This window comes from Anopheles ziemanni, assembly GCF_943734765.1.
Source record: "Anopheles ziemanni chromosome X unlocalized genomic scaffold, idAnoZiCoDA_A2_x.2 X_unloc_3, whole genome shotgun sequence".
Taxonomy (NCBI): domain Eukaryota; kingdom Metazoa; phylum Arthropoda; class Insecta; order Diptera; family Culicidae; genus Anopheles; species Anopheles ziemanni.
In genome coordinates this window covers 539,298-550,884 of record NW_026689796.1, presented here as the reverse complement: position 1 = coordinate 550,884, position 11,587 = coordinate 539,298, and the positions used below count along the sequence as shown (strand labels likewise).

The 11,587-nt window shown below is 44.7% G+C and overlaps 1 protein-coding gene across 1 annotated transcript; it reads left to right on the top strand.

Annotated features, from left to right (window-relative positions):
• The first annotated feature begins 6,610 nt into the window (after positions 1-6,610).
• LOC131292094 (nuclear RNA export factor 1-like) lies at positions 6,611-10,256 on the top strand. Its single transcript, XM_058320779.1, has 7 exons — positions 6,611-6,698; positions 6,801-7,672; positions 7,747-7,856; positions 9,120-9,156; positions 9,225-9,463; positions 9,547-9,715; positions 9,795-10,256. Exons 1-7 carry the CDS (start codon positions 6,611-6,613, stop codon positions 10,254-10,256), a joined length of 1,977 nt encoding a protein of 658 aa, XP_058176762.1.
• Positions 10,257-11,587: the final 1,331 nt, after the last annotated feature.

Here is an 11,587-nt window from a genome sequence, read left to right as displayed (position 1 = left end):
TGAGTATTTGGGGTTCATCGTTGATAGCCAGGGTCTCAGACCGAATCCCGAAAAGATAGCAGAAATTGACGAGTTGCCGGCGCCAAGGAATGTAAGTGAAGTACGATCCTTTTTAGGAGCCGTGAATTATTACGGGAAGTTCGTTCCAAAGATGAGAGACCTTCGGTACCCTCTGGATGTGCTGCTGAAAAACGAGTCACAATTTGAATGGACACGCGAGTGCGAAGATGCCTTTCGGAAATTTAAAGAGATACTGGCCTCCGACCTGCTCCTGACGGATTACAACCCCAACGCGGAAATAGTGGTTTCTGCTGATGCTTCGTCGGTTGGTCTAGGCGCAACGATCAGCCATAGATTTGCTGATGGATCGATGAAGGTGGTGCAGCATGCTTCACGAGCCCTAACGAAGGCAGAAGCAGGGTACAGTCAGATCGATCGTGAAGGTCTAGCGATCATCTTTGCCGTTAAGAAATTCCATAAAATGCTGTACGGACGCCATTTCCGGTTGCAGACGGATCATCGACCACTGTTGCGCATTTTCGGCTCCAACAAGGGCATACCTGTTTACACAGCCAACAGGTTACAGCGTTTTGCTCTGCAGCTTCAACTGTACGATTTTAGCATCGAATATGTTAAAACGGATCAATTTGGCAACGCGGACGTGCTCTCAAGGCTAATAAGGGAGCACGCAAAACCAGATCCAGAGTACATCATTGCAAGCGCTGAGTTGGAAGAGGACGTGAGTTCCGTTGTAATAAACTGTATTAACCTTTTTCCGCTTCATTTTAGAGATGTTGCGAAGGCAACGGAATCCGACCCGGTACTGCGGCAAGTAACAAAATACATTATGGAAGGTTGGCCGCGAGACAAATCATACGGCGAAGATTTGGTTCGCTTTTTCCACAGAAGCGAGGCCTTATCCACGTTCCGGGGAAGTATTTTGTTCGGGGAGAGGGTGGTCATCCCAAGAAAGCTACAGCGACGTTGCTTGGAGCAGCTGCACGAAGGACATCCAGGGATCCAAAGGATGAAGGCGGTGGCTCGCAGTTATGTGTACTGGCCAAGCATAGATAGAGACATTGCCGAGTACGTGAAAACATGCCACGCCTGTGCAGTAGCATCGAAGTCCTCCCCGCGTGAGAAATCCGTTTCCTGGCCAGCTACCAAGAAGCCCTGGGAGCGCATCCACATCGATTATGCCGGTCCAGTTGACGGTGATTACTTTTTGGTAATGGTAGATGCGCATACAAAGTGGCCAGAGGTGGTAAGGACGCGTAGCACTACGACAAAGGCTACTATTGCGATGATGCGGGGCATCTTCGCAAGATTTGGCTATCCCGAAACGTTGGTCAGCGATAATGGACCCCAGTTCGTATCGTCCGAGTTTGAGGATTACTGTTGTAGAAACGGCATAGACCACGTGAAAACCGCGCCGTTTCATCCTCAATCGAACGGGCAAGCAGCGTTTCGTGGACACGCTAAAAAGAAAAATGCAAAAGATCCACGAAGGTGGAGCCACACGAGAGGAATCACTCGATATTTTCCTTGCATCTTATCGGATGACTCCCAACCCGGTTGTTAGAAATGGCCAAACTCCGGCGGAGGCTATGCTGGGGCGAAAGGTTCGGACCGCCCTAGAACTATTGAAACCTCCCTCCGCAGAAAAGGAAGCACCGCCAGTGGGCGATAAACGGTTCGGTAGCGGTGACGCCGTTTATACCAAGATGTATGCTAGAAACTCTTGGCGGTGGGTTCCAGCACGGATTGTACGAGAACTAGGTACGGTGATGTTCGAGGTGGAGACCGAGGATCGCAAGTTGCATCGCCGTCACCTGAATCAGCTTAGAGAGCGCGGTGCTGCCACGCCAATTAATGCACCTGGTAATACCGTAGAGCCGAACCGATTGCCGTTGGATTTGCTCATCGATCCAGCGCCGCATGAAACAAGGCAGATTTCTCCTGCAGGGCAGCAAATCATCGCATCGGATACGGTTGCATCTCCACGTCCAGTCCCTTTCGTGACTAGCAGACGACGGCAGCCGATACAAGAGCCACGTCGGTCTTCTAGGCCTAGAAGACCACCACGTAGGCTCGACGAGTATCGTCTAAATTAAAAGGGGGATATGTTGTGATAGGACCTGACCCGATGGATAAGCTTTGGGCCACTGAGCCATCGGGGTCAATATGCAGCGTCCCTTCGATCAGTTGACTTCGGCTGGGGATCGGAAGAGGATCGGGCACGGACGAGCCGCGCGTGGCGTCTGTTTTATGTATCGCTAAGTTTTAGGCCAAGGACCTGCGTTTTTAAAGTGTACGTGATCGTTCTAGTAAATATAGTCTATGGATAATTATGTAATTTACGTGTACTGATAAACATAAAAGTGAAAGAACATAAAAGTTATGATGAATAAATGATGATGTTTCGTTCCAACAAAGTAGTGTGACGCATGTTTCAATCAAAACTTCAATAATATAATGAATCGAATCATCCGAGTGCTTCTAACGATGCCCAAGAGTCTTCTGCATCGATAATAACAAATATCAAGTGTCGAAACTAACTTACACACCACTTTAGCTAACAAAAATACGATGCAATTAAACTGTCCGACTTTGCGATTGGCCGTCAAAATTCTATTGTTTATAGCGCCGCTTGGGTACGATTTTTTTCACCGTTCTTTTTGCACGTACTTCGTAGGAAGGTGCACCAAGAAGATGCAATGAACAAAAATCATTGTTATCAATTCTAAGTACTCTAAAATGGGTGAAAAGATTAATGATTTCACATTTGACACTGTTCAATAATTTTTACACAATCGAACAATCAGATTTTCATAATCTGTGATCGTGAGATTATCTCGAGAAACATTCATTTAGCTGAAACTTATAGAGGCTTTGACCATTTTGGCCATTAGTCTCTCTATTTCAAGATTAACGACGGTAAAACTGCATTGTTACTTACCACACTTTACACAACTGTTCTCGTTTTTTCTCGTTCCTTGCATGACGTAACCAAATTTCGTAGAATATTGTTCAGGGGGCAAGCACTTCCCACATGCAATCAAATTGATGCTGCACTAGAATCAAAAGGAAAACTATAGATTTCATGAAATGGCTGACTAATCTATAGAGAAAAAACTTTTTCTGCAATCATTCGTCGTAACTACCACAAATCTAATAATTAAATTTTAGTCAAGATGCACTGCCTGACTTACGGTGTGATGTTGCCTGTTCCGCAATGACATGCCATTGTCTGCCCCATTTTGGACAAGGAAAATTTTACTATGCTTTTAATAACGATGTAAAAAACTCTTCATAGTGAGCGATGAAACACCAAACTGTAGGAATGTTCACATTGAACAACATTTCAGTACCGATTTTACGGCAACGAACCAAGAAATCGGGAAATATAGAACTAAGTGAAAAGTACAGTAAGCTTTTTTCTCAACCGGAATCCAACCAACAACTGACAGCTGGAACCCAATGCATATCTTGACATAATTTCTCAAGACAAAAAACACATGAATTGCGGTTGTAGGGCTCTGTACTAAACAAATAAACATTTGTTTTTCACCGCGTGACTACATTACCGCGTGACTACATTAGGCGTACCATACCAAAAAACTGGTACGCTCCTAGTGTCAAAAACCGATTTTTCTGTCAGAATCGAGCGATGCAAGTGTAGTCACGAAACCTCTCGCTCCAACTCTACCCAGCCAGCAATATCTGTCAATTTTTGGTGACGGTCCGCAATCGGGTCTAACGGAAGCACGAAAGACCGTCAATCCAAGCCGATGGGTGCACGCACACATGTAAACTCCTGCTTCACGCACACATAAGCAGTAGAGGCAGCCATTTTTTTATTTTATTATAATTCAATTTATGTCAATAATAAATTCATAATTTCAATGCACATATTCGTTTATTTCAATAAATATACATTGAATTTCAAATAACAACAATTACAATTACAATATTACTATTCGTTACGGTAACAATACGTTTACACTTAAGATGTCCATCCTGTCTCCGTGTAAAATCCGGGAGATGCCTTTTTTACCGCTCTGCGTCCGGATCAGCTCAGCGTCAGAATGCCGGGATGATTCGGGGTATGACTTCTTGGCTGCATCTGTTGAGAGGCCTCTTGCTCAGCACAGCGCCAGAATGCTGGGATATGTGAAACGGACGATGCATTCTCTATCGGCTGCAGCGGTTGAGAGTCATCCGGGACAGCACAGCGCCAAAGAACAGCTGCCGGCAGCTGCCTTCCAAAACACAAACAGCAAACGCGGCTGTTCATTATTCCATCTGTTTCACATATATAACACTACTGATCACGAAAAGAACACTAAATCACATATTTAAAATTGAAATTACTCAGAAACATGTTTAGTCGATCACAATTCACAACGCAAAGGTGGGCAAATATGGCGTCTCGTGTAATGCCCATATCGAAAGCTCCTCTTGCACTGAATTCATCGCCGTCCCATGCACACATTCAAACATCGACAGTCCGCTTGCGGCGGGGATTTTCCTTCTACTCGCCCTCGCCTATGTTTTTGACAGATATTGCTGGCTGGGTATGCTTTGTCCTGCTCACCTTATGTACAGTCTGTTCTCGAGTTACGCGGTTCTCGACTTACGCGGATTCGGAGATACGCGGTTTTCAAAGTTTGACAGTAGATTGGGTTTATTACATCGATTTAAATTCCTGAGATGTACAACCACACGAATAAATATGTAAATTACACATTTGCATAACTTACGCTTTTTATTTCGTTTGCTGCAATTTATGTTGTTTGAATACGCTTGCATTGCATTCATATTAATGAACAAAGAAAATTTTTGAATATTCTATGATGCATGTACACAAGAGCTCGATCTCTTAACTCCTAGTATAAACTATGTGTCAAGCAATATTCGAGATACGCGGAAATTCGAGATACGCGGAATTCTCTGGTCCCCATAATCCGCGTAACTCGGGAACAGACTGTATTCAAACTGAATCAAATAAAAAAACAAATAAAAACAATAAGATTCGTTTTACCACATTGTTTCATGACTTAGAAAACATGAGAATATTTTTATCAACGTATTGAATGCTGCATAACTCCTTTCAAAACGAAATAGTTGTTGGATTAAGAACTATGACCAACAGAGTGGGTAGAAAAATTTTAAGCAAATATATCGTATCAATTATTATATAAGAAAAAAACGATGAAAAGAGAACGAGTATTTTTGTTTGTTAACGCCTGGTTGGAACGACAATTGCAGCGCATTATTTTCATCCATGAAGTAAAGTTGTCATGTTTCAACAATATTATGGTACGGAAAAATAATAATAACAGTTTTAAACTCCATCATGATTCTAAAATATGCTATTATTTTCCATCAATTAACTTTTTGGAGGTGCTCTTCACAAATTAACTGATAATTGCTCGACAAGTTCTTACCAATATGAAAAGTCGAGCACTTCATCGAGCTCTTTCGAGCACACCATTGTCAGCCAACCCAGAAGTGCTGGGTTGCATTTGGTATGATACGCTGGAGCTCGACCGTACCAAGTTTTTGGTATGGTACGCCTCATGCGGTCACGCGGTCAAAATTTCAAAATGTCCGCAAGACATTTAATATCGATTTCTGTCAAAACTAATCAAAGCGAAAAAAAATCTCTCAATTTTTAATAGGCCGAGGAGGGATGTAACAAAATTAGGAACTCCTTATCGTTTAACCTGTGGTCACAGCTTTGCGCAACCGCATGCGGTTGCGTTTTTGATCTGTCAAACGAGCACAGAATTTGATTTTTTAGTACAGAAACCGCAAGGTCGTGCGTCTGCGGTGACAGCCCATGACAGCTCCTATCTCTCCCATGGGAAAAAACGCAACCGTTGCGCAAAGCTATGACCAGGAGTTTAATGGGGACCAGAGAAATCCGCGTATCTCAAATTTCCGCGTATCTCGAATATTGCTTGACACATAGTTTATACTAGGAGTTAAGAGATCGAGCTCTTGTGTACATGCATCATAGAATATTCAAAAAAATTTCGTTGTCCATTAATATGAATGCAATGCAAGCTAATTCAAACAACATAAATTGCAACAAACGAAATAAGAAGCGTAAGTTATGCAAATGTGTAATTTACATATTTATTCGTTTGGTTGTACATCAGGAATTTAAATCGATGTAATAAACCCAATCTTTCAAAATTTGACAGTCCCCGTATGTCGGATATCTACTGTATATGCAAAAGATACATGAACGTCATGGTTGCTATAGCAAAGCTGGATTTGAAATCGATATTTTATTTGATTTCTACATCACTGATGCTTCCATGTTGTCCAGAAAATAATATTTAGTACATTTTCCACACGGAATCAACTTCTCGTCATTTCCTTTCATCTCTCCATTGGTTCACCAAAACACACTTTCTTGTTACACACCTTGGTCATGGCTGTCATCAACTGTCAAACCGACGCTGTCATTCATGTACGTTGCATGAAATATCATAGATTCATGAAAAATCGTGTTGTGTTCTTTATTTGTGCTAAGTGAGGTTTAAAGTCACTTTTTCGCACTGCGTGTTATTTCGTTACTGTTCGTTTGCAATCAAACATGCCGAGAAACATCCGCTACGGCAATTTCCGTGGTCGTGATAACCGTGGTGGCCGCTATCAAGGAGGAGATCGGCGATATGACGCAGGTACACGCTAATTTGCGCCGCCATTTTGATAAGTGGCATGACGAAACTTCCGAGTCCGCACGGACACAATGTTGATTATTTTTCTGTTGCCTTACTTTTCAGGAAAACAAAGATATGATCACCATGACAATCGCATGGAACGTGATGATTATAACGATAGAAATCGGAACGACAGAAATATGACGGATGTGAAGCGAAGGGTCAGCTTCAACCCGTCCAACGGGAACCGTGGTAAAGGACGCATAACGAAAGGTCTAATTCGCGCGCACATCAACGATGACGACGAGGCGATGGCCGGTGATACCTACGACGGTGTTCTGCGCACTTTTGTCAACAACCGGAAGAACGGTATCAGAAGGCGCAGCGGCTCGCCGATACCGCGTGGCGGACAAACTGGAAACATGAATCGCCCAAGGCTGGTCCAGTCCAACACCACCTGGTACGAAGTGAAAATACCTTACGGCCACAAGTACGACAAGGAATTCATACTACTCGCGATCCAACAGGCCATAAAGCCGAACGTATTCATTCCACTGTACTGGCGGGTGATCGAATCAGCCGCCCTGTTCTACGTGGAGGATTTCAAGGTTGCCGAATTGATTCAGAAAGCTAACCGCACCATCGAAACTCCCGATAATCGTCGTTTGATACTTTTGGTGCGTAACAGCCAACCCAACAGTCTTGTAAACGATCAGCTAAAGGAACGCATGAAGCAGGCCATGCAAAAGCGATACAACCCGGTTACCAAAGCGTTGAACTTAGAGAAATTCCACGCGGATCCGGATCTAAGCGATATCTTGTGCGCTTTGGCTCGCCCTCAAATTATCCTGGCTGCTGTTGATATAATTTCCGAGCATATTCCCGAGCTGGAAGCGCTTAATCTCAACGATAACAAGCTCTACATGCTCGATCATCTGCGGTCGATGGCAAACAAAATTCCCAATCTGAAAGTATTATACCTCGCCAAGAATAAGGTGAGTGCAGAGAGTGCGAAAATGTAGACCAAAAGCACCGTGTATACCACTTTGTTCTCTTCCCTTCCGCGCAGATTCCGTACATCAACACACTGGACAGCTTGAAGGCTCTAAAGTTGCAGGAACTCAACTTGGAGGACAACCCACTACGGCAACGCTACGAGGATCAAACACTCTATGTCAGGTATTTAACCCCTACTGGGATCACATGAATGATATCTGGTCTTGTACTTAGCAGATATCACGTTCCATGGATGTGCTGCGGGCATAAGCTTCGGCATCATCATCATCATCGTTTGGTGGATGGCGTTCGTTCGATATGAAGTAAGATGCCTGGGTCGGTAATTCGTGGCGTCATCATCCCACGGTGCACGTTGCAGGCGATACTTGTCTTTCGAAAGGGAAAAACGCTTCAACAATACCAACCGGTGGAGGAGTGATGAGACGGAGTCGTAGTTGAGAGCCTTAATATTGGGGACTAATCTTTGGCTCCCCTAAGGCTGAAAAGTGAAAGAAAATAATCTTGGCGTATTTAATGCGATTTAGTAGCCGACGCTTGAAAGCGACTAATTGATGCAATATTTCTCATTCTATTCACACCGAATTTAAACTTTATTTGACTATCAAAATTTAAATACCGGAGCATTCCCTAAAGTGTACACGATTGCAGCTATTTGGAAACCTTCTTCCCGAATATTATATACTGTTGAGTCCGATTTTGGAAGGTGCAGTAGGGATTCGTAAACAATAGGTCACCCGGTTCCGCTTATGTTGCTCATTAAAAGGTACGTCATACAGTTTGTGTTGAGGTATATAGCATGCTGGAAGTGCTTTGCATCGAATTTCGAATCAGACATATCTGTAGCAACGATGCTACAGTAGCACGAGACAAGTAGAGATGATGAAACGTGGTGAGCGCTGCTAATACGTTTTGTGATAGAACAACCCATGAACTCTTTGCCACCACGAACGTTTCTTTTCTTGTTTCTTACACAAGCCTTACGTCGTTCTCGCGTCCCTACAAGTTGTTGTGTGGTAGATAGTTATCTACCAAAATAAATTTCCGTCTCTATGGTCACCTTCCAACATCGGCAAAACAAATGCAATCACAGACGCGTAAACAGGCGCCGGCACAGTGCACGGAGGGAACAGCTGCTCTCGTGTGTGACTTCAATCGAATCTGAATCCTAAATATGCAAGAGTCCGGAACTCAACCTATTCAGTAGGTGCACGTGTGCGTTCGCCACGTGTTTTAACTTGTTGCAGCAATTTCGACCGTTCTACCTTGCCTAAACTTCTCCCCTCATTGAGAAGTTATAACTCTCTCTCTTCTTTTGTGGCGTATGTGTATCCGGTTGAACCGAAAGGCACGTAGTCATGACAGGAAGGGGGAGGATTTGTAAGATAGGAAAGCATAACGTTACCTTTGTACTGTATCTATTTATAGTGAAGTGCGTAAACGGTTCCCGAAGGTCATCAAGCTGGTAAGCACACGCTTCTTGGTGCGCTCAGTCGCAGTACCGATACTTACATTCAAGTTCCTTTCTCCCAGGATAATATCGATCTGCCGCCACCGATCAGCTTCGACATCCCGGAGGATGATCAAAAGCAACCGCCGGCCAAAGCATCCTTTCTGGCCAACCCTGCCAGCACCGATTTGGTGCGCCAGTTCCTGGAGCAGTACTATGCGCTGTTCGATTCTGACAACAGGCAGCCGCTGCTGGAAGCCTACCACGAGCATGCATTGTTTTCGCTCACAGTCAACACGTACCATCAAAACAATCAGCAAAAGTTGGCATCTCACTAGACAAGGATTACTGAGACTAGGTTAAATGAGGTTAACTAAAAGGATGTTTTTAATTGTTTTGTTTTAGATTGGGTGCCTACGTGTCCGCGAATCGTAACATCAAGCACAAAACTGACCTGGATACTCGGTGTCGGTTTCTAAAGCAGAACCGCTTGCAAGTGGTATCGTACCTTTCGGAACTTCCGCCAACCAGGCACGATGTACATTCCTTCGCGGTGGATTTAACCTTTTTCACGGTAATTATTCCAATCCTAGAACGACTGGGAGTTTGTGGTTATGTTTGGAAACCTACCATTTACGTGTCCCTTTTTGCAGCCCCAAATGCTACTACTGACAGTGACGGGTGTGTTTAAGGAGCGTAAACCTGCCGGTCAGAATGAGCCGATGCGATCCTTCCACCGTACGATGGTGATCGTACCGGCCGGTGGTGGATTCTGTATCCGCAACGATATGCTGCACATCAACAACACGCTGTCAGTACAGGACGAGAAATGTTTCAAAGGGCCACGGCCAGCGGTGCCAACTCCACCGGGGGCAACGGCAGCGGCGGTGGTCCCGGCAAATGTTGCGGGCCCTGCTGTGTTACCAACGACGGCGCCGGACGACAATACCAAGCTGCAGATGGTGCAGGCGCTAGCGGTCACGACCGGCATGAACCTCGAGTGGAGCAGACGCTGTCTGCAGGAAATGAACTGGGACTACGAGCAGGCCGAGTTTGCGTTTCGCGAACTGCAAAAACAGAATCAAGTCCCCCAGGAGGCATTCATCACGCAATGAGCACAAGCGGTTATGGATCGCGACTTCTTTGTTCGTTTTTTTTTTTGCAAAGCTTAGTTAGCTTTTAGCATAGACAAAGCTAACTCGTTTTGGGGGTTAGAATTAATTAATTCACTTTTAATCTTAGCTGTACAGGTCACCGTATACGAAATAACAGAATGCATTTGTTGAAATTTTTTATGTTTTTGGGTGTAAAAACACTTCATTCCTAAATGGACGTTTAGACAATCAACAAATTAAAATTATTGATCCCGTTACGCTACACACGTCCGAACGCACCGGAGGTCAGGTAGCCAGAGAGCGAGGCCAACGCTTCGGCCCCATCAGGTACGGCGATCCCTTTGTGATCCCGATCGTGGCATCACCCGAAGATGGAACTCATCTACGGAGAGTCCGGGTTCACGCTGCATCTTACTGGCGTATAACATCTCCCTCCTTTAAATTTGTCCGGTATAAGTCAAACCTACTAGGAACTTTTCTCCTACGAGAAGAGCGTCGTGGCTGCTGTACCGGTAACGGCTTTGGACCGGCAAATCTGGGTCTACCAGGAATCCTGCTGAAGTGGGGATGCGATAAAGATGATGCAGGTTCTGTTGCAAGAACGGGAACTGACGACGATGCAGTCGGTGACGCTGACGATGACGTAGACGGTGGAACTAACGATGGCAAATATGGTGCAGTAACTTGGACAGAAGGTAGATAGCGTACACTGTTGCGAAGACGATGATGCGGACAATGACGATGAATTAGCCGTTGGTGCAGGACCTTTAGCGTGTAATGGTGGTATGTGCCATTCATCTAATAAAATATCTAAAGGCAACTGTTGTGGCTTAGTTGCAATAGGCGCGTCTCTAGTGCTGTGGGCGCGCTTCCGCATTTGATTGATATGCCGCTGAATGCTTCTGTTGTCTTCCGTGATCACTTCATACATTACCATGCCGATTCACTACTGTTCCAGCGATCCAGTTCCAGTTGTTACCAGAATACATTTTGACATATACTGGATCTGCGGGACGGAATTGTCTGGCAATTTCAGAAGATGGGTCCACTTTTACCGGAGAGGGCAGAGGCTTCAGTAACTCCAAGGATGTTCGCAGCTTCCTTCCAAACATAACTTCGCCCGGAGTCTTTGAATGTAGACACGAATTGGGTGTGGAACGATATGTTACTAAGAAAGTGTCCAGTGCTTCCTTCATAGCACATCCTTCCCTCGAAATTTTCCTCACCACTCGCTTAAAAGTGTCCACGAACCTCTCGGCCTGTCCGTTGGACTGTGGGTGATAAGGAGGCGTTCTAACGTGTTCTACTCCTTGTTGCATGCAGAAGTTTTG

What these genes read in the sequence shown, in the direction of transcription:
- LOC131292094 (XM_058320779.1), top strand. Translation starts at nt 6,611, where the DNA reads ATGCCGAGAAACATCCGCTACGGCAATTTCCGTGGTCGTGATAACCGT. An exon ending in AGATCGGCGATATGACGCAG is followed by an intron (nt 6,699 to 6,800) that starts GTACACGCTAAT and finishes CTTACTTTTCAG; the next exon opens with GAAAACAAAGATATGATCAC. An exon ending in TCCCGAAGGTCATCAAGCTG is followed by an intron (nt 9,157 to 9,224) that starts GTAAGCACACGC and finishes CCTTTCTCCCAG; the next exon opens with GATAATATCGATCTGCCGCC.